The following is a 25,254-nucleotide window of genomic DNA, read 5'->3' as shown; positions in this document are numbered from 1 at the left end:
CCGGTTAATTCTTTAAAATAAATAACATTTTTTTATTTTTTTACGTTTACAATTGTAGTTTAAGGCATCCACAGTGAGGTCTTCTTTTTAATAAACGATCTCCGTCAGCTCACTGCACGCCTACATGTGCACCATGAAAATGATTCCCTGAGCGAAAACTTATGGCACGGTTTTTAATTGTACCAACAGCTAACTAATGTATTTATTTTCACCGTTTTCTGAGTAAAATTAAAATCATTAAAATCGATTCATAACTGTGAAGATTTTGTGTAATTTCAAGCCAGAATTTTAATGTGTTTCTAAAAGAGATTCGGAAGTTATTTACTGATGGACTCGTTTCCTTTACAGGATATTGCAGCATGAAGAAGGAGCAAGTTGTCAACTGTCAGTTTTCGGTTTGGTATCCGATATTTAAGAAACATACGATTAAAAGGTAAACTGCTAACGTTTGTAGAGCAAGTCCACTGAACGTTTTTATAATTGTTGCTGTAAAATAAAGGGCAGCTAGCCGGCTGCTAACGTTAGCCGACAGACAAAAAGCAGACAGCTGCCCTTTCTGTCTTTGTGAGTGTAAATAGTAAACAGTGCACCCTTCTTCTACTTCTGTGCTTTTATTTCATATATTTTGTTGGTTTCTGTGTATTATACACGTGATGTGGTTCGTCTTGTTTTCCAGTCTGATTCTTCCACTGCCTCAGAATGTAATAGACTATTTACTGGACGATGGGACACTGGTAGTCTCTGGAAGGTATCAGACTACACACACACACACACACACACACACACGGTTATGTTTCCTATGTGAAATTTCACAAACGTGTTCTGTCGTGGAAATCATGATTTAAACGTAATTGGGCGTTCTGACAGTTGCTCACAGATTACATGCTGTCTCTTCTGATTTTACACTTTTCCTCATTCTCTCTTCCCTCAAGTGACCACAACACACAGCAGACACAAACTAACAACAGCGACTCAGATGCAGAGGAAGACATTCAGGTAAGCTGGAGCCTTTTTTTCAAGATTGGAAGAACGTCACAGAGATCATAAATGGATCGCACGGTCACTATCGCACTGAATATGACCTAAATAAGTGTGAAACAAATTTAAAACCTTAAATGGGACATATTAAGCTTTTACGTCTTTGGTGTCACATATGTGCTGTTACAGTGGTGGATGCTCTTGTGAAGCATGGCCGATCATGTTTCTAACTCTCTCCTCCCTTCTAGTGGTCAGACGATGAAACAACTACAACAGTCACTGTAAGTGTCCTTAATGGGTCCAAATGCGCCTCATTTATTTGTTATTATATATTTACAGTTAAACCAAAGACAGTCAATTCGGATGATTACGTAAAACCATTTTGCTAAAAAATAGCCGAGTATCAGTTTGTAGTTTACATTACTTCCATGTATATGTTTCTTCATATGTGTGCTGTTATGTTAATGTAGATATAAGCATTTAAGCTAAAGAGGTGAACTCATTCTTCTTTAAATCAGGTTGCATCTATGTAATAAATGTGCATGACCTCACCTTTAAGCTTGTACTATCATTTTGCTTGGTGGGAATAACAGCCTGAAATGTCATGTTTCTGCCAGGCTCCTGAGTTTCCAGAGTTCACCTCTAAAGTGCTGGAGGCCATAAACAGCCTGGGTGGGCGTGTATTCCCTAAACTCAATTGGAGCGCACCACGGGTAAAAACACTGCTTTCCTCTGCTTCAGATTGAAGAGTGTTAGCATGACCAACATCTGTTTGTCACTAAATGCCTCATGAATTATTCATTAAGGATGAGGGCATATAGTTCTGCCAGGTTTTTCTGATGTTAGTGTGACGAAACCATAATAAGTCATGTTTCCCACCTTTCATGTGACCTATAACCTTTACAGTTCAAGTGCAAACCAAATAAATCCAAGTGCAACAAGCTAGTTGCATAAGTGGGCACACCCTTAAGCTAATACTAGTGAAGCACTTTTTGATATAATCAAAACATTCAGTCTATCAGCATGGCAAAACTTGACTTTGCAACATTTTTCCACCATTCCTTGCAAAACCTCTGCAGATCTGTCAGATTGTAAGGCCGTCTCACAATCCTCTTAACTTCTCCCCTCAGATTTTCTGTTTTGATTTGATTTTTCTGTTTGATCTGAAATCCAGCTTTGCCATTCGAATTTACATTTTATTTGAATTTACGTTTAGGCTCTCTGTCATGTCATACTGAAGGTTTTAGGCTAAAAGTGACTGGTATTTGGGAGTGTTCACAATTCCCTTCACCTTGACTAATGCAAAGCAACCTCAAATCATGATTATGCCACCACCATGCTTTACCTTGGTTTTTGCACCAAACATGCCTTTGGAATTGTGTGTGTAGTCTTATCATACTGTAACACATTTTCCCGCATGCTTTTGGGAGACATGATGTATTTTTTGCAAACTGTAACCTGGCTTGGATGTTTTTCTTTCTAAGAAAAGGCTTTTTTATTGCCATCCTACCTCATAGTCGAGACACATGGAGAATCTGGGAGATTGTAACATGTAGGACTCTTGGCAGCCTCATTTTCAAATGATTTATTGTGGTCTCATTTTTTAACAGCACAGCATGTTGTCATTTTAACAGCTGAATGCACACGTTTTATATCCAGTGTAACTTAACGTGTGTGTTTGTTTCCCCTCCCTACAGGATGCGAACTGGATTGCTCTGAACAGCTCCCTGCAGTGTCGCAGCCTCAGTGATATATTTCTGCTCTTCAAAAGTTCCGACTTCATCACGCATGACCTCACGCAGCCGTAAGTCCCGTTGCCTAACAACAACATCACAATCGTAAACAACTGGGCTCGTTTAAAGAAAGAAAAAAGGAAAAACACCTGGTGTGGTGTGCGCAGGCCCATTTGAACTGGCAGTGTTTGCTGGGCTGTAGATTTACCTCTCGCTGCTTCACACTCCATGACAAACATTCAGTGTGGGGAAAGTGAAAAGTAAATTTTTAAGGTTTTTATTATTACTTTTTTGTCATTTCCATGTTCAGATTCCTTCAATGCAGCGACCAGGACTCCCCAGACCCAGTCATCAACTATGAGGTATATACTTTCTTTTTCCCACCATAAAGAAGAATAGTCTCCAAATATGTTTTTGTGTCATTACCCTGAGGCTTAATTTACTCTTGCTTTACACATGTTCACAAAATATAATACAACATAAATCTGGAACAACAAAAAAGTAGATCAGATTAGACTCTCTGGCAGCAACAACCATTCAAAGTCTTTTTAATCACCTTACTTAGTTTGAATATCAACAGGCCACCTTGTCTATGTCTACATGCCTAAATGTATTTCTGTCATGTGATTGGCTGATTAGATCATTCTTTTAATGAGCAGCTGAACAGATGCAAATATTGAAGGTGCTGTTGAGTGTTTAGCTTCTTGTTTAAAAGGACTGATAGAACAAAAAACCCCTCTGGCTTCTGCTGGTTGCCAACCCCGCGTCGTTATGGAAATAACTGAAATTACTCGAGCACTTAAATCAGCTCACAGTGTCTCTCATCGCTGTTAAAAGATTGCCAAAGTATGGCCCGAGGGCCAGTGGCAGCTGTTAGTAGCATATGGTGAGGATGATGGGTGAAACAGTGTAATACTGCTGTCCCACTGTAATACAGAGCTCAGAGCAAGACCAAGAGAGCGTTTCTGTTCAGCTGTAGCTCTTCTATTTGAGCCGTCACAGCAGAGTAAATCCCTCTGACAATAACAAATATAGCTGGAGTCAAGAAATGCCACCTCTCTTTATGATTAAGAAGAATAAAACCTAGAAACAACTAAAAGTAAAACCCTTTTCTGAGCTGTCACTTTATGAACACAAACTACAAATGTGTCTTTTTAGTCACTCGCTGGCTCCCAAAGTTGGCATTTTCAGAACCCAACAGAAAAATGCAAAGATTAAAATTTAAGACTTATTCAAAAAACTGGAGACAAACGGTTTCACAAAAAACTTCACCATTTACACTCCTCAACATTTTCAGAAAAAGAAATCATGTTTGATTAGTCTCTTTGCATTGTGACAGCACCTGTTATTATAACCCCGAGCTTATTTTGGTTTTGCAGATTATGAGGGAGCGCTGGCTCTGACTAAAAAGCCTGAGGACTTTCCATACAGCAGCCACTTCTAAAACATACCCTGATCTCTATGATCTGTTTGACTCCAAATACAACAGTAATTTCTTAAAAACAAACATTGTATTCAGTAACTAGCTGAGACTGAAAACTCACCAGAAAAGCGATGACTGGGTCATAAGTCAAGAGAGGTCATTTTCTTACAGGCTTGTTTTTCGTGACCTGGTGAGTCATCCTGTGTTGGCCATTAGGCTGTTTGCATATGAAATAAGATTAGTTAATAATTGTCAGCCAACCGCTACATCAAAAAACACACACCCACAAACATGAGAGCAACAAGTGGCGACCTTTTCTGACTTCCCCTAATAAGTTTTGACACCTCAGTTTATATCAATAAAGATGGAGTTTGTCAACTATTAGATTGGGTATTAGGTTTTTCCCGAGGGTAGTCCAGATAAGCTATACAGGCAAAGATCACCAGTCACATCCAGTCATTTAGTTCTGGAAGGAGACCTGAAATACAACAGAAACATGTCAGTTCAAAAGAGAGAAACAAGGTTTATCCTTAATACGTGACTAAGGAGGGAAAGAGTTGAAGTAAACAACAGATAAAGAGTCAATTTAAGAAAAAAAAGAAAAAAGAATTGCCTTAAATCCTTTCTGTTCTGCATGAGCTGTTTTATTTATCAGTTTAACTGACAGAGGAGAAAAATGAGTGTTTATAGCTGGTGTGCTTACACAAAGGGAGCCTGTACTTCCTACCAGCATTTATTAGCACAAACTTGGAGTTCAGTCATGTGAAGGATTGGTTAAAATCCTGCCAGCCAGCGAAAATACAAAAATGTCGGGGAAGTCGATCCCATGATTTTTCCTGCCATTCAACTAAAACTTAAAAACTTGACTACTACAGGTGTTAGAGGTGGACTGAAGCACGCTGGGGAAAAAGAAAAAAAAAGACATTGCAGCAGAACCGAAATCCTGGAGTCTCCAAGGAAACGGAGATGCTGATTGATTGCTTTACAATCACGGCCACATTTATGAGCCAAGTAAACGCACTTTCAGTGTGTTTGTACAAAGTAACCTGTGTAATGTCATTGCTGTGTACAGTAATATTCACATCCCTTTGTTGTTTATATGCATTGCTCAGTGGAATTGCATGAACATAACAGGACTGGGTAAAAAATACTATAGTGCAACTAAATAAGATCAAATAAAACAGTTAGAGAGGTTTGATCTGCAAAGGATCCTGCACCTACCATCGTTTCTTCAGTTTTTTCACAAGCCTGTCCAGTCCTGGTTTAAAATGTCAGACTTGCATGTGAGTAAGCTAAGAATAATGGTGTCATCTGAAAACTTCATTACATATTGATTCAGTTGGGAGTAATTTGCATGCAGAGCACTAACACATTCTTTGGCTTTCCTTGTATTATCAACAAATCTGCTGCCGTATTTAAGTATTTCTATTGGCTTACTAGCGCCAGTGTCTCCTCTTTAATGGTTGTCTCACACTCTAACACTTGTCTTCTTTCTTCAGCTGGTACTGAGGAAGTGGAGTGAGCTGATTCCTGGCGGAGAGTTTCGCTGCTTTGTCAAAGAAAACAAACTGATCGGTAAAAACTGTCCCTCCTCTTCTTTTACACGAGTGTTGTCCATAAATATCTGCACTGCGTTTGATCACGTTAGCCACCGAGTGGCTACAAATGGACATAAAGAGAGTACGCTTCATGCATGAGACGGGAATTATTTTTTAAAATTCTCTGCACAGTTATTCAGGAGGCTAATTTAGAACCAATTATAAAATGTAATCTAAAGTGTGCTGACGATGTGTCTGTGCGATCTCCCAGCTATCTCCCCAAGAGACTACACGCAGTATTACCAGCACATCCTGAAGCAGGAGGAGCAGATAAGCCAGGCCATTCAGGACTTCTTCAGCCAGCACATCCAGTACAACTTCCTGGATGAAGACTGTGAGCATCAGCCTGCTTTTATTTTTCCCTGTACATGTAAATTTTAATGCAATATTTTCAGTTTCGTAAGTTCTCCTCAGACAGAAACAGACTTTTTGCGGAGTAATGAAAGTCATTAAATATGTACTGTTAAAAATGGGGTCATTTAGGCAGGACGGAAATGAAAGCGAAGACTGATGACATTTCACTTAATTGTGATTTTAATGTTTAATGTGAGGTGGTAATAAAAGTTTGCTTTTTGAAGTTGTGCGAGACAGTAGTGTGAATGTTAAATGATTACTCATTCAGATGTTTTTTTCTGCTTTACAGTTGTGTTTGATGTTTACAGAGACAGCCAGGTAACTCGATACTGAATGTTTTTCTTGATAAATCAAAAAAAACCCAACACACACTTTGTGAGCTGCATTTACTGTATGTGTCTTCGTGTGTGTCGCAGGGGAGGGTGTGGCTCATCGACCTGAACCCATTCGGAGAGGTGACTGACTCGCTGCTGTTCACCTGGGGCGAGCTGACGTCTGGAGAGGTTGCAGAGCAGCAGGTCAGTCATTGTATACTGTATGTCCCGTATTGCAACACACTCTGGAGTCTTAATGAATGCTCAGTGTGTCTGTGGACCTGTGCAGGAAGGCCCGGCGTTCCGCTACACCACCAGCGAGGTGACGGTGCAACCCAGCCCCTGTCTGAGCTACAGAATTCCACGGGACTTTGTCGACCTCTCCACAGGAGAGGATGCATACAAACTTATCGACTTCCTCAAGCTGGTAGGTCCTGGAAAGTTGCGTTCATGCATGACGACCTGTTTGTCATGCATGAACACAAACGTTGTTTGCCATTCAGGCGTTGAAACAAAAGACATATTGAGTGCATTTTCAGCTGCGGCTGCAGCAGAAAAGACTCAACGTCTTGCACCAGCATGTAGCCCAGGTTCTCTAAAGTTTGACCACTGACTGACCACCATTGTACTAGCAGCTGGGACCTTTAGAGAGCATCCCATCAGTAACCACTGGACATGCTGAGCTCATCTGGTGCTGACTCCGTTACTGTGATCTTAATCATATGATGTGGAGAGTTTTTGATTAGCATTACCATAAAAAACGTACAAGAAAAGTACTAATTTCTAATGTTATACTACACTAGTGTAAAATGACAGGTGACTGCAGTGAAGGGTTAAACTCTCCTCTCCTCCTTCTCCTGTTCGCAGAAGAAAAGCCAACAGGAAGAGTCTGAGGAGGAGGAAGAGCAGGAGAACGCGCCACAGTGACATCAGCGTCATCGGCTCTCCATATAAAATCTGCATGAAGTGACTCTTCACCCTCTCTTCTGTTTCAGCACCAGTTCCTTCTACTTTTTTTTTTTTTTAAATCTCAGAATGGTACGCGGTGTACCCGGGATTTCCTAAATAGCTCCTTCACATTACTCGAATGGAGCATGTTAAATTAGCAGATCGTGTTACCCGTTCCTTAGGGACTCATTTCCTTCGACACTGCCTAGCGCCTTATTGCCGATCTTAATAGAGGCCTCTGCCGTGTCCAGGGGTTGGTTATTTCACTTTTTGTGGGGGCGGGGACTGTGTTACTGTAAAATGATGTATTCATTAACAATGTAAAGAATGTTTGCTTTTATACTTTGAGCCTGTGGAGTAGTCTGTGTATCTGTATCACATCTCAAAACAGTCTCTCTTGGTTTGAAATCAATTTGATACACACACACACAGTGTCAGTTTGTTTCTTTACCTATGGGGCTGACAGACTTCTCTATTTAACACTAAAGCCCTTCATCACTGAGTCACCTTTAATTTTCTTGCCAGAAATCCCAGCTCCTCCATCTTTCCCTGCCAATTTCCTCTGAGCAGTTTTGACACAGTCATTGCTCCCTGCGCTCATTTGGAGTCCTGTTATTTCTTTTTTCTCTCTCCCCTCATCACGCATCAATGTAGACTGTTGCTCCAAAGAACACCATTAAACTTCTTTGTCGTGTATTGACTCGGCTGTCAGTCTGGTGGGTGCTGTAAACCAGCACATTAGAAATTGATTGCACTGTTACGCAACAGCTCTCATTACCCCGAGAGCTAAATGAGCTGCGCACGCACGACACAGGGCAGTACTTTTGTTTCTTTTCCTTTTTTCCCCCTTTTCCTCTTCACTGGATTGATGGAGCAATTATGGGGAGATGAAAGAGTGGGTGTCAGAGGTACAGCTCGCCAGGTAAACCGCTGTGGACGAGCAGCAACAGTGTGCATGACACAAATATTGTGAATACGCCTCACCACTTGTCATCATTATGAAACTGAAACGTGTATGTAAACATCCAGTTTGACCTGCAAATAAGGACGAGCTTGTCTGCTGAAATGTGACAAAGGGTATTTGCTGCTGGGGGGAGGGGGCAAATCACAAAATCTGATCGTGATCATAAAGACTAAAGGGTAAATACAAAGCTTAGCTAATGATGAACTCCAGTCTGTGATTAAAAATATAGATGTACACACACACACACAATCGCACTGAGTCCAGTTCATTAAGTGCATCAAGCTAAAAAAAAATACAGATACGATAGGCCTGCAGTTACACTCTCTGCTCACATTATTAGGTACACTTGTTCAACTGTTTAAAGTATATGTCTATGAGCCAATCATATGGCAGTAATAAGGGCTGATAAGAAGGCAACAATAGCTCAATTAACCACTTGTATGCAAGGTATGCAGAAGAGTGTCTCTGAGTATCCAACACACTGAACCTTGAAGCAGCAGAAGACCACACCAGGGCCCTGTTTCAGGAAGCCGGTTTGGAAAACTCAGAGTGAAAAACGACACTCACGGTTGAGTAACCCCGAACTGTCCAACTCGGAATATTCCGTTTCAGAAAGGCTGATAACAATTAGTTCAGTCAACGCGGAGTTGCTTTAACCCCAAGTGAAGCGCGCGGACGAGGATACATAAAGCCCTGATAAGCGGAGCACAGATTAAGCGAGTCACCATGGAGACGGAGGGAAAGAAGGCGTGATCAATGTATTTTACAGCGCTTGAGGCCGAAATTCTGATGGCAGCATATGCCGATAACATGCAAATTCCGCGGAAAAAAGTAACACAGCCACAGCTGCAAAAGCATGCATGGCAAAACATAGCCGACAGAGTCAATGCGTGAGTGTTAATATAAACATTGATCGAGGGATTTCCACCCATTTAACACGTTATTTTATCATATGTTATTTTATTTGTTATTTTATACATTTTATCTTGTGATGTGATGTGAGCGCAGGTGCAACCCAACAGGCCCCAAACGTGCCTGGAAGCAAGTAAAAATGAAATATAAAAATATAGTCCAAACAGGTAAGGTGTAATTGTATTATGAGCCATAGTGCTTGGTCTGTTTGTCCCATGTAAATCAATTGCAGTTAGAGGCTACATAAATTTTCTTTCTGTAAGCACTTATTGAAATTATCTGAGCACATTACAAGTACATATTTGCTTACTCTGTATGCTCAAATGTGACCCGTTATAGCCAACAGAAAAAAAGCGGAGGCCCGAAAAACAGGTGGGGGTCCTCCACCACCACCACTCACAGAGGCTGAGCAGTTGGCCCTCAGCCAAAACAGTGGGCGCCCTGTGGCCGAAGGCATCTCTGCGGGGACATCCTCTGAGGCAATAACCCCGCAAGACACAAGTGCCTACATAGGGGGTAAATTCAAAATAATACATGATGTGCATACATCCTTTCTTCACAGTCACCTTCGCAGTGCTACTCATTCATTTGATAAACTCTTTACCATAATGGATTATTTTGTAGTGAAGTTATTTTCCTACTGATTTTGCCTTGCCTCAGTCTTGGTTGTCTTTGAGAGCATAATGACAATGAAGTGTAAGGTGCTTGGTATGTTTGTTAATTGCCATTTGGTCCCTTGTAAGTTATAAGTGACCTGTATAAACCTCATATTCTATCAGTTGATGGTGATGGTGTACTGCATCTGGTGCAGCCTCCTGTTGAGCCAGACCAACATGCAGTTGTGAGTAATACTCCACAGATTATATGAGTTTACAGTAGAACAGCAATGTTGTTTATTCCTTTACTACAGGAAAATAATGAAGAAACATTGACAGCTGTTACAGAGGAGGAAGCAACAGAGACACTTTGAGGTTTACATCTTTTAATACTTTGTGTACAGGAAACACAGGCGACCAATAAAGCCAGTTGAACAAAAAATCTGTTTATTCTTCTTTCAACATGTTGAGGTGATGGGTCAAAGGAAATGATTGTGACATATGGTGTCTCTGACTGCTCTTCCATCTTGTATGTCCGTGGGAGGGTCAGGATGTTCATGGTTTGGATCACTGCTGATGTTTGGTTCAGAAGGACAGTGTTCTCCTCTAATTGTGGCAATGTTGTGAAGAATCACACATGCCACAATAATGTCACATGCCCTTTCTGGGGTGACCCTGAGTCTTTGCAGGCACTGGAACCGGGCCTTAAGCATTCCGATAGTCATTTCAACTCTGGCTCTTGTCCTGCAATTAGCCAGATTATATCGCTGCTGTGGGCCCAGTTCAGGGTCAGGGTAAGGGGTAAGCAAATAGGGTAAACATGGATACTCCCTATCACCAAGCAAGTAGCCAGTGAACTCTCCTAAGACAGAAGGATACACTTCAGTTCAAATGTCCCTGAAGCAATTGGTCTTTATATATTTTAAAGTATTTTCAACTCACCATGTCCAAATTTTGTGCTCAGTGTACATTCACGGAATATTTGTGAGTCATGGACAGAGCCTGGCCACTTGGCTTCCACATTTGTGATAATGTTGGCAGCATCACATATGATCTTCACAGTGCAGAGAACACAAATTAGCATCCATTACTATGATGAAATAATTTGTTAGTTTGAAATGCTACAGGGAACTATGTACCTGTACATTAATGCTGTGGAAAGACTTCCTGTTCACATAGTCTCCTTCATTTACTGAAGGAGCAATAATTGGAATGTGAGTACCATCTATACAGCCAATCACGCCTGGGAACCCTGAAAATAAATGTAAAATTTAAGTAGTAGTTCAAGTATCACCACATCATAAATTAAGTTTTGTTCATCCTGATACCTGCAATTTTGTGGCATCCCTCTTTGATGAATCTTGTGGGTCTGTGACCGGGGAACACCACAAACGAGTACAGGAGACGTTTCAGTGCAACTGTAACATTCCTGACTGCCCGACAGACGGTAGCCTTGGAAACGTGCTCAGCGTCACCAATATTATACAGAAAGCTCCCGTTTGCAAGAAACCGAAGTGCAATACAAATAATATGTACAGAACTGAGAGCATGTCCGCGATGTGTCACATGCGTAATATATGGCCTGAGGATGTTATCCAAATAAATTATAGATTGTGCTGAGAAACGGTAACGTTCGCACAGGAAATCATCAGGTAATGATAAGATGTCCAGACGCGCTCGAATCACTCTCTCCCGGCGGAGAGCTCTGCGGAGAATTTGGGCTTCGATATCTACCGGCTCTTCAAGGAAGGGACACGCCATGTCTGAGACTTCCTACTGTCAGGTTTCCGACAAAGGGGCGGAGACAGTCAGGGTTAGTTGTGGTAAACCTGCTAGGGGGCAGGTTAGCTTCACGGCGTGTGTCGTCATAGTGACTCACTCAGGCTGCAGCTGAACTCGCTTTGTGAAACCGAAAACCCAGAGTTTTCGTTAACTCAGGGTATACTTACTCAGTTTTTCCACTAAACCGGCTTCCTGAAACAGGGCCCAGGTGTCACTCTTGTCAGCTAAGAACAGGAAGCCGAGGCTACAGTTCATACAGGCTAAGTAATACTCGTCAGCAGAAGATTGGAAAATGTTGCCTGGTCTGATGAATCTCTATTTCTGCTGGGTGTGATCGCCTCGGTTGCTACCTTTATTCTGCCGTCAATTTTGATCCTCAGCATCTCTCCTTTCAAGTGGTTGGGCATCATGTGCTTCAGTTAGACTGATGTCCTTTACCAGGGCTGCCTCATCATATCCATGCTGCTCATGCTAAATGCTGTGCAGTAACCTCTGGAGCTCCAGCTTCAGTCATATCTGTGTTCTATTTGTGTTATAGCACTGAGCTGCCACGTGCTTCTCAGTCATTGTGGATGTTTGTTTTCTGCTATTCTATAGTTCCCATGTGTTGCATATATATCCGCTGTCATTGAGTCAGCTGCCAGTTCATTGAGTCCATGTATGCCTTGTTTCAGACATCTTTTCAGTTTGTCGTTGTTCCTCAACAGCTGACTTCCAGGCTAGTATAGTGTTTTGTGGATACTCTTATGGAATGCATTCCCTGACCAGGATTGAAACCCTGACCTATTGTTCCAAAGACAGTAATGTTTAGTACCGCAAAATCCAGCTTCTTTGGTTGGCACCTAAGCAAATGTGTCAACCCCAGCTCCTTAATATGGTAGATCGTGACTGCATTTCAGTATAACATCAGCTGCTAAAGAAATCCTTTCATCCATCCACACATTACATCAAGTCAGATGTCAGGTAGGATGGAAGCTGTACTGAGGGTGGGGGCTGGGAGTGGATCGTTTAATACAAGCCATTTCAGAGTGTGAAATCGTTGGAGGGTTTGACATTAGAGGAAATATGTATATCAGCATCTCAGCCAGGCAAATGATTTCTGTACGTGCGCACATGTCTGCATTTAAAATGTCAGTGTTCAAGCTGCAGGCAGTAAGTGGGCCCCATTCGTCTTCCTTGACCTTCATCTTCTTTTTTAACCATGGCTCTAACACCCACCTCGGATCCTCCCTCCCTTTGCAGCCGGGTAATCATCTTTCACCGGGGGAGGTCAGATTTGCTGACTCAGAGAAAAAGACTAGGATGAGGGGGGAGAAGCGTGGGGGAGAGGAGTTTTCCTCGGATGCTGCTGAGGAAGAGCTGCAGTAGTTTGCAGCCGGAATACTCATGAGCAGCTGAAGCTGCAACACATTGTCCTCCACCCCCCTCTCTCTCTATCTCTCTCTGTCTCCTTATAGTGCAAACATAACCTAGTGTGTGTGCGCGCGTGTATGTGCGCGTGTGTTGTGGGCAGTAACGCGGCCTGAGCTGACCTCAGCCCCTGCAGCTGTCAGAGCCCGGGGATCACCGCTCTTTCCGTCTGCAATCCAGGTGTTATGAGGACCACTGTAACTTAGGTGAGCACGCTGCTGCAGCTGGGCTCCCCGCTGATCCCTGGGCGCCCCGCTGAGCCACATGGACGCCTTTAGGGATCCCACATGGTGATGAATACGTGATAGCTGTTGTCATAATGCTGGCGCATTGCGAATTTGCTGCTCAAAAGAAGTAGCAGGATGCAAGGAACAGCATTCCACCGGCTCCCTTTAATGTCATAACACTCACTGCCAGAGTATGACTTGGACGCAGTTGTTAAATAAACAATCACAATCATAGAAGCAAAGAGGTGGAATTTGAACACACTAGATATTTTGTGCACCAGTGGGAACCCCCCTCCTGGTCCCCCGACATGTTGATGGGGGGGGGGGGGGGTTCACCAATTAAAGGCGTTTATTAAAGACGTTTATCGAATTGCAGGTGGAGGCAGATTAGCCGCCAAGTTAGAGATGCTTGACAAACGCGATGCCGGAAGTTGTGAGGTTCTGTCTTCAATATAAAACAAATTTTTTGGGGAAAAAAATTGAGTGGCGTGAAATAAATCACTCCAGATAGCGTATATGTGAAACTGTTTGATAAAACATCTATCAAGAGTGAGACGTGATTAACCAGTTTGGTGAAAGTGAAGTATGAGTTTCCATTTTATTTGACTGTAAACCCAGAAAATAGGTTATTTCAATTATTGGTTAATTTCTTATCCAGTGAATGGAAAAAACAAAAACAAAACGTCATTGGATAAGAAAATAAAAAATCTGAAAGAGTGTTTTTTTTAGACTAATTAATTTGTTTACTACTTCCCGCACCCATTGGTGAAAGTCCAAAAAATTAGTCTACTCGATTTATTTTATTGTGTTTTACAGGGTTTTTTTTTTTCACCTTTTTTTTCCTTGTTCATACCATAAGCTAATGAAGTCTGATAGCGTCAGCAAATGATTTCCCCCGTTCTTAGATCCTATGCTTTGAGTTTACTGTTAGCCTAGGGATTCTGGGGCTGATTGAAGACTGTATAATAGCTGTGGCGGTTGCAAGAAAAAATATTATTTATAATATTATTCCAGCTAAATTTTGGCTTGTCAAGTAACATGCTCTTATTTTGAAAGACCGTGGCGGAGGCTCTTTTGTCTTTCGTCCACGTTTACTCAGCCACTATCCAGACGGGAGGAGGAGGCAGGAGGGGAGCGGGTAAAGGGAGAGAGAGTGAGAGAGAGAAAGAGGAGGAGGAAGCGGGGACACGGTAACCTGCAGGAGGACTCACATGGTCCTGCAGCAGCGGATCCCAGACCATCAGGACTCTCAAACCCCTAACACTCTAGCCCACGTCTTCTTCCCCAACACCACCCCTCCTCCTGTAGTCTTATTTTATTTTCGCATCCTTGCTCCCGCAGCCCAGTGTTGGGGTCGGACTTGGGCCGGCAAAGCAGCGCCATGGCTCGGGAGAACGGAGACACCACCGGCAGAGGGGAAACGTGGAAAAAACAAGTCGACGACATTAAGAAGATTTTTGATTTTAAAGAAGTCCTCGGCACGTGAGTACACACGGTTTTTGTCTGAGTTCACCTCGTTGGTCTGAGTGATAGTCCAGTAATATCCATCCGGGCTTGTGTCTGTCTACAAACGGGGCTGCTGGGAGAGTTTACGGTGACCTTACTGCGCTCGGGGGCAGCGTTCAAATGGACTTGAAATGTGCATGAGTGCTGACTCTTGGACCGCTTTCTACATTCTTCTTCTGTGTTGCTATTACTGTAGTCTTCTTGCGGATGCTTGTCGGAGCTCTGTGGTTGCTCAGCGGGGGGCTTTAATCACGTCAGTGGATTTCGTGCTGTGGCATCGCTGTGTAATAAAGCACCGAGTACTATGTACTAATGACTTTATAGCAGCTGAATATTCCGCTTACACAAGATGTTCAGCTGTTTCAGTTTGTTAGGGATTACTTTTAGCTAGCGTGATAACTGTTTACACCAAATATTGAGAACTTTTAGCTAGCTTCACAATTCACAAATGTTATCTTTTCAGTCGTTTATATACCCACTTCGGCCTCTCGTCGTTAGTTCTGCCTGTCGACATATATTTTTAATCAGTGACATTACACACATAAATGATTGTAGTGGTTTTAAATCAGGGCTTTGTGGTATCAGCACATCAAGTGTAGTATTTTCGTAATGTTTTGAAAGAGGCTTGCAGGGCTTTTGAGAGCTTTTTGAGTAGCTGTAATCAATGTTGTTGCGCTCATCTTTGGCATCACATTGTCAGATTCCCATGGAAATGACTGTACACGTATTTCATTTATTCCATAACAAAACATGCAGAGACTTGAGGATTGTGTTAGAGCTGACAAAATCATTTGTAAAAAGGGTGTTTTTTATGCTATGGGTGGCTTTTTACTGGTATGGCATGGGTGCACTTGTCATTTTAGAGGTAGCGATGCATTTAAATATTATTAATATTGGCTGATGTTGGCCCTGTCTGTTGATTTATCTGCTAAATACCTATACAGTCATCAGCCACTTTCTTAAGTACACATCTCTAATAATGAACGGGTAGAACCCCTGCTTCGCCTTCAGAACTACCTTAATTCTTAGTGGCAGAGATTCAACAAGGTGTTGGAAACATTCCTTACAGAATTTTGTCCATATTGACTTGACAGCATCAGACAGTAGCTCCAGTTTTGTTGACTTGCGCATTCATGATGTGAATTTCCTTGTTCAACCACATCCCAGTGGTGCTCTGTTGGGTTGAGGTCTGGTAACTGTTCTGATATCTGATATACCTGTATTAGTACTGTTCCTGCTGTTCATCATAATTAGCGTTGGTCCAGGTTCAACACTGCGGTCATGTTTTTTTCCTGCGTAGACATCAGTAGACAACCTTTAGCAACATCCAGGAACATGATCCAGGAACAACACCAATATGGGGATGTCAGATACACCTGATGAGTCATGTTCAAGAAACCAGTTTGAGAGGATTTGTGCTTTATGACATGGCACATTACCCACTAGTAGATTGGTTCAATGTGATCATAAAGGGGTGGACATGGTCAACGGCAATAAACAATGCTCACTTCCTACTGAGGTTCCCAAGAAAATATCCCCTACACCATTACACCACCGCCAGCAGGCTGAACTGTTGATAGACTCATCAGAGCAGGCCATGTTTTCCATACTCGTGTCAACCAGTCTTGGTGAGCCTGTGTGAACTGTAGCCTGACTTTCCCGTTCCTAGTTGTCAGGACAGGTACTTGGCAGGGTCTTTGTGTTGTGCATTGAGAGATGCTTATTTGAGTTACCGTTGTCTTCCTATCAGCTCAAAGCAGCCTGGACATTGTCCTCTAACCTCAGGCATCAACCAGGGATTTCCATCCTGAGAACGCCCGCTCACCACATCTTTTTTCTCTTTTTCAGTCCATTCTCTGTAAACCTTAGAGTGCATTGTGTGGGAAAATCCCAGAAAATCAGCAGTTTCTGGAATACTCAAGACTAGCCCGTCTGGTTTGGCAGTAAGTGGTGGCTACTCGCCTTACTAAGGCACTTTATGTTGGTTTTTCCTTGAATTTTGTGCATACAGATGTCTCTGATTTCCCTGCAAAGTAAGTACAGTAGTTATTGCTGTTGAATGGATTTACATTCGTTTAGTGACTCCTTCTGTATTCTTGTTTGTTTTCCTGGTGGCTTTTCTGTTGTATGGGATGTTTACATAGGGGCTTCTACAGTGACTTAGGATTGCTGCGTTGTTAAAGGTGACCTTAAGCTGTAGCCGTGAAGGGGATTTTCTTGTGGATGACAGCGAGGCTTTAACAGACTGCAGGAATTTCATTCCCCTGGCAGCTGCAGCAACAGCAGTATCACCAATGCACTCGCAAGCTTTTTTCTACTTCAAATTAGACTCCTTCACACTTCCTCTCCTTGCTCCCTCTCCTCCTCATTTAAACAGCAACAGAAACACAGGTCCACGCCTCCCAAATCTCTTGACAGCCAGTCCCTGCGAGCATCTGTCTGCCCTCTCTGTTTTCCTGCTGCGAGCAGTGAGCTGCGCCTGTTTGGACGGCAGCCTGGAGGGAGACAAACAGGGCGGACACAGATTGGGATTAACAGCAGACAGATTAGAAGAACTTCCCCTGAATAGGAAGGAAGTTCCGTCACATTGTGTAATGATGCTAGACCGCTAGCTTGTCTGGTCTGCTTCTGCGCCACAACAGCCACAAATTTTGGACCCGACATTAAACACAGAGACAGGCACACACAGAAACGCACAAGCTCAGGATGCAGGCTGGTACAGGATTCAGTGATCCGAGTCGGCCATGTTGCAGCCACACATTAACCAGGGCTGCTGCTGACGGATCTTTGAACCTGATGCATCAGCAGAAAGGGGATACAAATGTGTCTGTGTGTGTGGGATGAGGGAGTAATTTGTTAGGAGAGAAGGAAGAAGAAGAGGAAGATGAGAGGTGACTGGATGTGAAACAGATCCGTTTTGAGTGATGAAGCTGGAAGATCAGGGAAGAAAGCAGCAGACTGGAACAGCTCACAAAAAAATTCCTGTATTCCTGAGTGTGTTTGCTCATTGAGTTTCCAGGGTAACTTTTTTCTTCGGTACCAGCACTGTGTTCGGGTGTAGCAGCACGTTTATTTATTTAGTTATTTTTTGAGGAGGGCAGTTGAAAAAGGACTAGTCAGACTGTTGCTGCAGTGTTGAATGTGCTCTGCGTCAGCGTTTTGGAGCTGCATCTGCACCGACAGGATTTGATGTCACAGACCTGACACCGTCTCCTCATGCTGGATCATCCTTGATTCTTTTTGGGATAGTGTGTTTGTGTGCACTTAAACACCTCTTCTGTTCTGGGCCTTAATACCAATGTGTGACATATATTTGTGTCCCCTAACACTGGATAAACCTCAGAAGGATTAGCTTACGCTGGCAGCTGTGTGTGCGTTCGTGTTTATGTGTGTGTTTGGAGTCATGTACATAAAGCTCTCCTTGGTGTCTTATTACCCTCTCCTGGTGTGCATGCTCTGTGCATCCCTGTCGCTCTCTGCTCAATAATTCAGCACTAACAGCAGTGTGTTCTTTGTGTGTACACGTGTGTGAGAGCCTCAGGTAGGCTGCAGCTCTCAGCAGGAGGGATGATGATGAAGACGAACGGGACAACTTTAAGCATCCGGGGTCTGTGGTCATATCCAGAGTTCCAAATATAATCTTCCCCACCCTGCGCCCTGAACCGTTTTTCCATTTCATAAATAAATGCGATAATGACACAATTGAGAGCGACAAATGCGAACTGAGGAGGAAACGCTAAGGCTTGCAAACCAACAAACAGGAAAACTAGCTGTGATTTTATTGCTATATCGATTTAGTGCTTTGATATCATTAATATAAATGTTAGTGTAGGGATGGCTTGTGAGCCAGAAGTACCTGAGGTTGGTGATATGCATAAACTGTAGGTTCCAGATCTGAAAAGTAAGGCTACATGCAGGTTAAAGTGCCTTAAACCAGTCTTCTTTTTTATGGTTTGCAGTAGGGCTGAACGATATATCGCATTTGCGATAATATCGCGACATGATCAAGTGCAATTTTCTAACCGCAAAGGCTGCGATTATACTCTGGACATGTCCAAATTCATGGGCTGCATCCTCCTGAGGCCGCATTTGTAGACCGATTACGTCACAGCGACGCGCCGAAGGCTGTCCAAATTACTACCATATCCCAGAATTCATAGCGCGGCCCAGCCAAACTCCAGTTTCCAGCAATGGCGGCCGCTACTAAGTTTTAAAATTACTCATACTAATCTTTCTGGGTCACAAAATAAACTTTTAACATATTTTCAGGCGAGAAAGTAGTTGTGTAAACATCAAATATCTGCTCGGTTTATCAAGATATCCCATATTTGCAAAAGTGCTTCGACGTTTTCAGAGGCGTCTGCTACCCACCAGCTCGACAGCTAGCCGGGAGCTCGAGGGTTACTGATGCAGCCGAGAACGGCACAACTCCCGGCACATCATTTTCAGATCACCGCGGAGTTTCGCTGCTCGGGTTAAACGTAATATATAAGTCACTTAGACAACCTAAAAATGTTATTGTTGGGCTTTTTTCAGTGTTTTGTTTGTTCGTGAGTAAATCGGTTTGGCTGAGATTAAAGTTATTAGATTAGATAAAATAAAACTTTATTAATCCCCCGGGTGGGTTCCTCCTTGGTTTTCACACAGCTGACTAAACGTCAAACAGAAAACTTATTAAACAGAAGTATGAGACAGTCGAGAATTTACACCAGTGTCTGGTTATATTTTAGATAGCAAGAAGCAGACGGCCGAGTTTATTAAACTCCACCGAGACAGCGGTGACGCTAATCAGAACTAGCCTTCTGATTAGCTAATCAGAAGGCTAGACCGTCCAATTTCACGCCTTTAAATTTTAAAGGCGTGTTTGTGTGTGTGTTTATACAATTGCTATTATGTTTGCACTTTATGTGTAATGTTACTGACTGCAGAGATCAGTAAGATGTGTGTATTTTTTATTTATTAGTTTTATTTATTTAATATTATTTTTTAATTGAATGACTGTCTAGTAGTTCACAGATGTCGAAAAACTGAGTGTGGTAAAGCCACTGATTTTTTTTATGTATATTTCTGCAATCTGCACATTGTACTGACTTTCATTTTAATGTTTACACCAGGGTTCCTTGTCAGCACTTTATGCTCAGATGTTTGTAAGCTAAAAATAAACTATTGTGTATGTTCAAATATACTGTTGTGATTGAAGAAGTTAAATAAAAATGTCAGTCATCAATTCATGCATCACCTCATGTCATCATAACAGAGGTCTGTCTTCCAGGAAAGAACAGTTTAAAATTAATGTAATATAGTATTGGTCATACTATATGATGTATTGCTTGTCTTTGTTTAATAATACAGAAGACAAAGACCTTAAAAAATAATCGCATATCGCATCGCAATCGCAATATTGGGGCAAAAAATCGCAATTAGATTATTTTCCATAATCGTTCAGCCCTAGTTTGCAGGGTACTACTCCAATGGTTTCAAAAGTACCTCTAGTTCTATATAAGTCTATGGGAAGACATCATTAGGCCCCCATTCTTCTTCTTTTGCTCCCTTTAGGGGTCACTGGGACTCACCTTATCTCTTACCTCAGAAGAGACTCACCATGCAATTCCGGATCTCTCCAGCACCTCAACTGGCTCCCTCCTCCCTTGGAGGAGGAGTCTGTCCTAGTCCTCCTTCTGTCCTCCCAGAAGGAGGACTAGGACAGACCCAGGATATGTTTAGAGATTCCACCTCTCATCTGGCTTGGAAGCACCTAGGTGTCCTGCTGCCAGAGGCAAAGGAGATGGCTGGGAAGAGAGAGGTCTTCTTTGATTAGACATCTATCCACACAACCCAGACGTACATGAATAAATGGAGGAGATTAGAAGTGAATGATTTACTAAGTTGAGTTTTCAGTGATGCATCTGGACAGATCGATGCAGAGAGCCAGACAACCATTCACGCTCACATTCACACCTAAGGTCAATTTAGAATCCCTGTTTAACCCAACTCCACTAACTGCATGTCTTTGGACTGTGGGAGGAAGCTGGAGTACCTGAAGAGAACAGGACGTGTTTGCGTGCAAACTTGCTGTGAGTCAACAGCGCTTACCACCACATCACTGTGCCTTAGGCATACTCACAAACCAAAACAATAAAACAACCAGTGATTAACTTGGCCAAAAAGCCAATATATTCATCCAATCCTCCAGCATTTGTAAGGCAGTCAAATCTGAATACTGCTGCCCTCAACAACAGCATGTGCTTACCTGTGATGCTACTCTGCTACATGTGCTGCAGAGTGCAATCTACAAACACTGAAGCTGCTCTGACTTAGAGACTGTGACAACATCATCCGTGAACATTTTTCAGTAATGTGTTCAGTTAAAAAAGAAAAGTTCATATCTGCACATGTTGAACAACAAATACATGAAGATAGTCTAACAATACATTTTGTTGAGGTCTGCAAAAGTGTCACTGAGTACAGTGTATGCCAAACCTTTCATTAGCGCTGTGCTTTGTGTGTGTGTAAAACAGAGACTGAAAGTAAAGTGGTGGCCGTGATGGTGATGCATTGTGGGAACTTGACTGTCCCATCTAGGGCACGCTGCCCTTAATTGATGCTCTACTTCCCTGCGGTTGGCACCGTTCTCTACACTGTTTCTGGGACTTCACAGTCCACCCTCCCTTCATCTCTCCAACCTTTGAGATCTCTCTATAGCTCCTCTTTATGTCTGCAGCTCTACTTTGCTTATCTCGATTGTGTAGCTTTGCTGTGCCAACATACACGATGTCGATTTGAAAGTTTCTTTTCTTCTTGTTATAAATAGCAGCTTAAAAATAGAACAAAAGATGATTGTTTGCTATGTGACAACTTCATTAGTGGACTGCAAGCCCACGCTTTTAAAAGTGCGTGTATGCAAACATGCTTTTGTGTGTGTTTGTGTGTATGTGTGTGGGGGGTGTAGGTAGGTAACTTTGTACATATGTACGTGCACGTTGATTTTTTTTTTTCACAATCAGTTTGAGGCTTGAAAACTCACAGTGTGTCACCAGGCTTATCTGTGCATCTGTTCCATTTTCTTTATTTCTGCCGTTGAGTCATTTTCTCAGGCTGGTAAACTGTGATTGGTTGTTAGTTGTTTATAATCCTGTAGTGTTTTGTTTAGTGTTTTGTTTAGTGTTTTGTTATATGGGATCCATGTGTTTTGCAGACCAGACCCAGCTGTGGGTCTGTTAGGGTTGCAGAGATGCTCAGACCTCCTTCTCCCTGGACACGATTTGTCCAGGTGTACCGGAGGGACATCAATATAGATAGTAGAGCAGGGCGATATGACCAAAAGTATTTATCAAGATATACATTTGAATATTTGCGATAACGATATAACTGACGATATAATTGACACTAGACAAAATACTTTACTACTCCACAACTTTATTAGTGCAAAAAACCCCATCAATGTATTTTCATTTAAACAAGCAGCTGTTTTTTATGGGCATTAAAGTTATATAAATATTTAACAGTGCAAATGCAAATTCCTCGCTGACAGTTTAACCAAAAGGCATTTCCAGTGGAAACTGGCCGACATATCCTCAGCATAACCATGTATAATCTCCACAAAACTTAAAAAGAGGTTATACACACACAATACGGTAATGTTATGTTGAAGCACAGTACGTATCACTCCGCGAAGCTCCTGCCTATGATAGCCGTAATGCTCCAACAATCCATCAAGCGGTGCGGCTTCGTAGCTTAGCAAAGTCGTACTAAAACATCTGACAGATTTTCGAGTGCCGTGCACATAAAATTGTTTCGAGGTCAGTAAACACAACCAGAATTCACACGGGTTTATAAGGGGTGCTGTCGATTTTCAGAAAAATCAAAGGATTGATTTTAAGTGTGCTGTATTTTCCAAAAAACACGGTAATAACAACGGCCCGCTAGCATGCTCTACCAAAAATAGTGCTTTGTTGTGTATCTGACGGACGAAAGCCAAACCAGTTCCACACCACTAAAGTTGCAGCATTTTTACAAACCAATTCTGGTTCATCCGTTTAATTTAACGATCCACTTTCGCTCTTCTCTTCGTTTTACCCATATTCTATCGCGATTTCATTTTCCTATCGTTGCCCAAAATTACACCGGTATTACCGTGAACGGTATGATATAGCCCAGCCCTAGTTTGGGGGGTGATAAATACATTTTACAGGGTTTATTTATCGGATAAAATATGTTAAATGTCACTGTTATTATTGGCCGGCCCGGAAACAGCGGGGGTGTCCAAATTCAGAGGCTGCTTCCACCTGAGGACCCAGCCTTCGTCGTCTAAAGAAAGACAGGTAGTACGTCGCAGGCTCCGTCAGTGGAGTGAAACTCTGCCGTCTGCTCCTTGCTATCTAAAATATAACCGGGCACTGATGTAAACTCTCTTTTTGTTTGACGTTTATTCAGCTGTGATAAAACCCCAGAGGAACCCTCCAGAGGGATTAATAAAGTTTAATTTAATCTAATCTAATAACTTTAATCTCAGCCAAACTGATTTAGTCACAAACAAATAAAACACTGAAAAAGCCAAACAATAACATTTTTAAGTTATCAAAGTGACTTATATATCACGTTTAACCCGAGTAGTGAAAGACCGCGGGGGTTTGAAGACGATGTGTTGGTCGGCTCAGATATTTGAACTTTACACAGCTACATTCTCACCTGAAAATATGTTAAAAGTTTTTTTGCGACCCAGAAAGAGAAATAAGAGTAATATTAAAACTAAGTAGCTGCCGACATCTGTGATATGGTTTTTCAATTTTGTTGTCCGGGTGGAAAATCTGGAAAAATTCGGGAGAATTGTGGCTCCGGGAGATTTTCGGGAGGAGCACTGAAATTCTATATTCTCCCGGAAAAATCGGGAGGGTTGGCATGTATGGTTGTGGCAACATCACTAACCTTGTCAAACACCTCAGAGTAAATCATATCACAGAATATGACGAGCGTATGTTGAGGTGAACTGAAGAGGAGGAGAGGGACAGGTGCTGCTAGGGCGAGACAGACGTCTCTCACAGAGTCCTTTAGTCCTGCAGGCAGGCAAGGTGTTCAAATAGCGCACAACTTCAGTTTTTTTATTTCTATATGATGAACCCTGCATTATTAAGTTGAAAATGTCTGATAAACAGTTTATTTTGAAAAGTCTCAACAGGATCTTGAGCTTTATTGTGAAAGGTTTATGTGGAACATAAACAAGCGGACATGCAATGGTGTTACCATCGTTGTTGCTAACCATAACGCATAAAAACAGGCGCTTGTCCGTCCGTAGTGTGGTTATATTAAATATAAGAGAAAGAGGGAACTTTAAGAAATTAATATAACCACTACAGTGACATCAAAACGATGAAAAAATATTGCTGTAAACAGTTTATTTTGCAACACCACGAAACAAACGATAGCGTAAAATGAAACGATAGACGTTTTTATATCGTCATCCGATATATATCGTTATATCGAACAGCCCTAACCCTGAATATTACTTGGTATCAGATCGGAAAGGAAATCAGTGCACATCACTAGCACTCATGCGATTGTTTGGCCCCCTTGGCCCCAGGTGTTGTGCTAGACAGTGATCGTGATTACCGTCCGCGGGAGCACGCGTAGCTGCTTAAAGCTGTAGCGTCCAGATTATTTACGTAGTCAGCTACTTCCGTGCAACTGATATAAGATGCGGTAAGCTGAACACAGCTTCAACCATCTGTTTGTTGAAAAATAGTAACGGACCGCATTTTCTTGTTAGTAACTGTAACTGTACTAACTTGTAACGCCGTTATTCTCATCACTGTTTAGCACCCCCATTATTTTAGCCCGAATGCAACTTTTTATTCATTTACTTATTTGAAATGGTTGTTGCTCAGATGGGAACACTTCGGAAAGCTGCCACTTCTCTGGCTTCCTCCTCAGGTCTCAGACACAATTATTTAAGTTTCTCTAGTCGCACTTTCTCCGCCTTAGCAATGCAAGCTTTGCTCTCTGCTTCACGTCCAGGTAAGTGTGTTTCCTTATACAGATAAAAGTCTGATTCACTAAAATATCAGTCAATCAATTTATTTATAAGCACATTTAAAAACAACACAGGTTGACCAAAGTGCTGTATATAGTAAAAAGGTAAAAAGTAGAGCAAACGCACACAAAGAACAAAACAAAAACGGAGTCACAATTAAAAGCTAGTTAGTAAAGATGTGTTTTCAGACGGGTTTTAAAGATGTCGAGTGTTGGAGAGATCCTAATTTGAAGAGGTTCCAAAGTTTGGGCACAGCAATCGCAAAGGCTCGGTCTCCTCTGTGTTTCAGTCTGCTTCTAGGAACAATTAGAAGCAACTCATCAGCTGACCTGGGAGTTCTAATTGGAGTATTTTTATTGAAATTTCAGAGTGGTCTGACAGAGCTAATCCGTTTAGAGACTTAAAAACAAGCGATAAAATCTTAAAATCAATTCTATAACATACTGGAAGCCAGTGTAAACAAGCCCAGACTGGGGAAATAT

At 42.1% G+C, this 25,254-nt stretch overlaps 2 protein-coding genes across 2 annotated transcripts in view; both read left to right on the top strand.

Moving 5' to 3' along the window:
• Positions 1-348: 348 nt before the first annotated feature.
• cdc123 (cell division cycle 123 homolog (S. cerevisiae)) lies at positions 349-8,048 on the top strand. Its single transcript, XM_086268147.1, has 13 exons — positions 349-433; positions 677-748; positions 933-996; positions 1,227-1,259; positions 1,596-1,691; positions 2,676-2,782; positions 3,022-3,073; positions 5,634-5,709; positions 5,944-6,066; positions 6,376-6,404; positions 6,503-6,604; positions 6,690-6,827; positions 7,268-8,048. Exons 1-13 carry the CDS (start codon positions 360-362, stop codon positions 7,325-7,327), a joined length of 1,026 nt encoding a protein of 341 aa, XP_086124273.1. The 5' UTR covers positions 349-359; the 3' UTR covers positions 7,328-8,048.
• Positions 8,049-14,388: 6,340 nt separating this feature from the next.
• The window catches only part of camk1da (calcium/calmodulin-dependent protein kinase 1Da), an 83,198-nt gene continuing 72,332 nt past the window's right edge, over positions 14,389-25,254 (top strand). Inside the window, exon 1 of the mRNA XM_086268262.1 lies at positions 14,389-14,721. Coding sequence (XP_086124388.1) covers positions 14,621-14,721 — 101 coding nt within the window. The 5' untranslated portion in view covers positions 14,389-14,620. The remainder of the gene's footprint in view (positions 14,722-25,254) is intronic.

This window comes from Aulonocara sp. 'chitande type north' Nkhata Bay, linkage group LG17 (genome assembly GCF_057382095.1).
Source record: "Aulonocara sp. 'chitande type north' Nkhata Bay isolate Kocher_YH1m ecotype deep benthic linkage group LG17, A_spYH_male_GT1.1, whole genome shotgun sequence".
In the NCBI taxonomy this organism is placed as follows: Eukaryota; Metazoa; Chordata; class Actinopteri; order Cichliformes; family Cichlidae; genus Aulonocara; species Aulonocara sp. 'chitande type north' Nkhata Bay.
The sequence above is the reverse complement of the archived record's forward strand: the minus strand, read 5'-3'. Positions and strand labels throughout refer to the sequence as shown.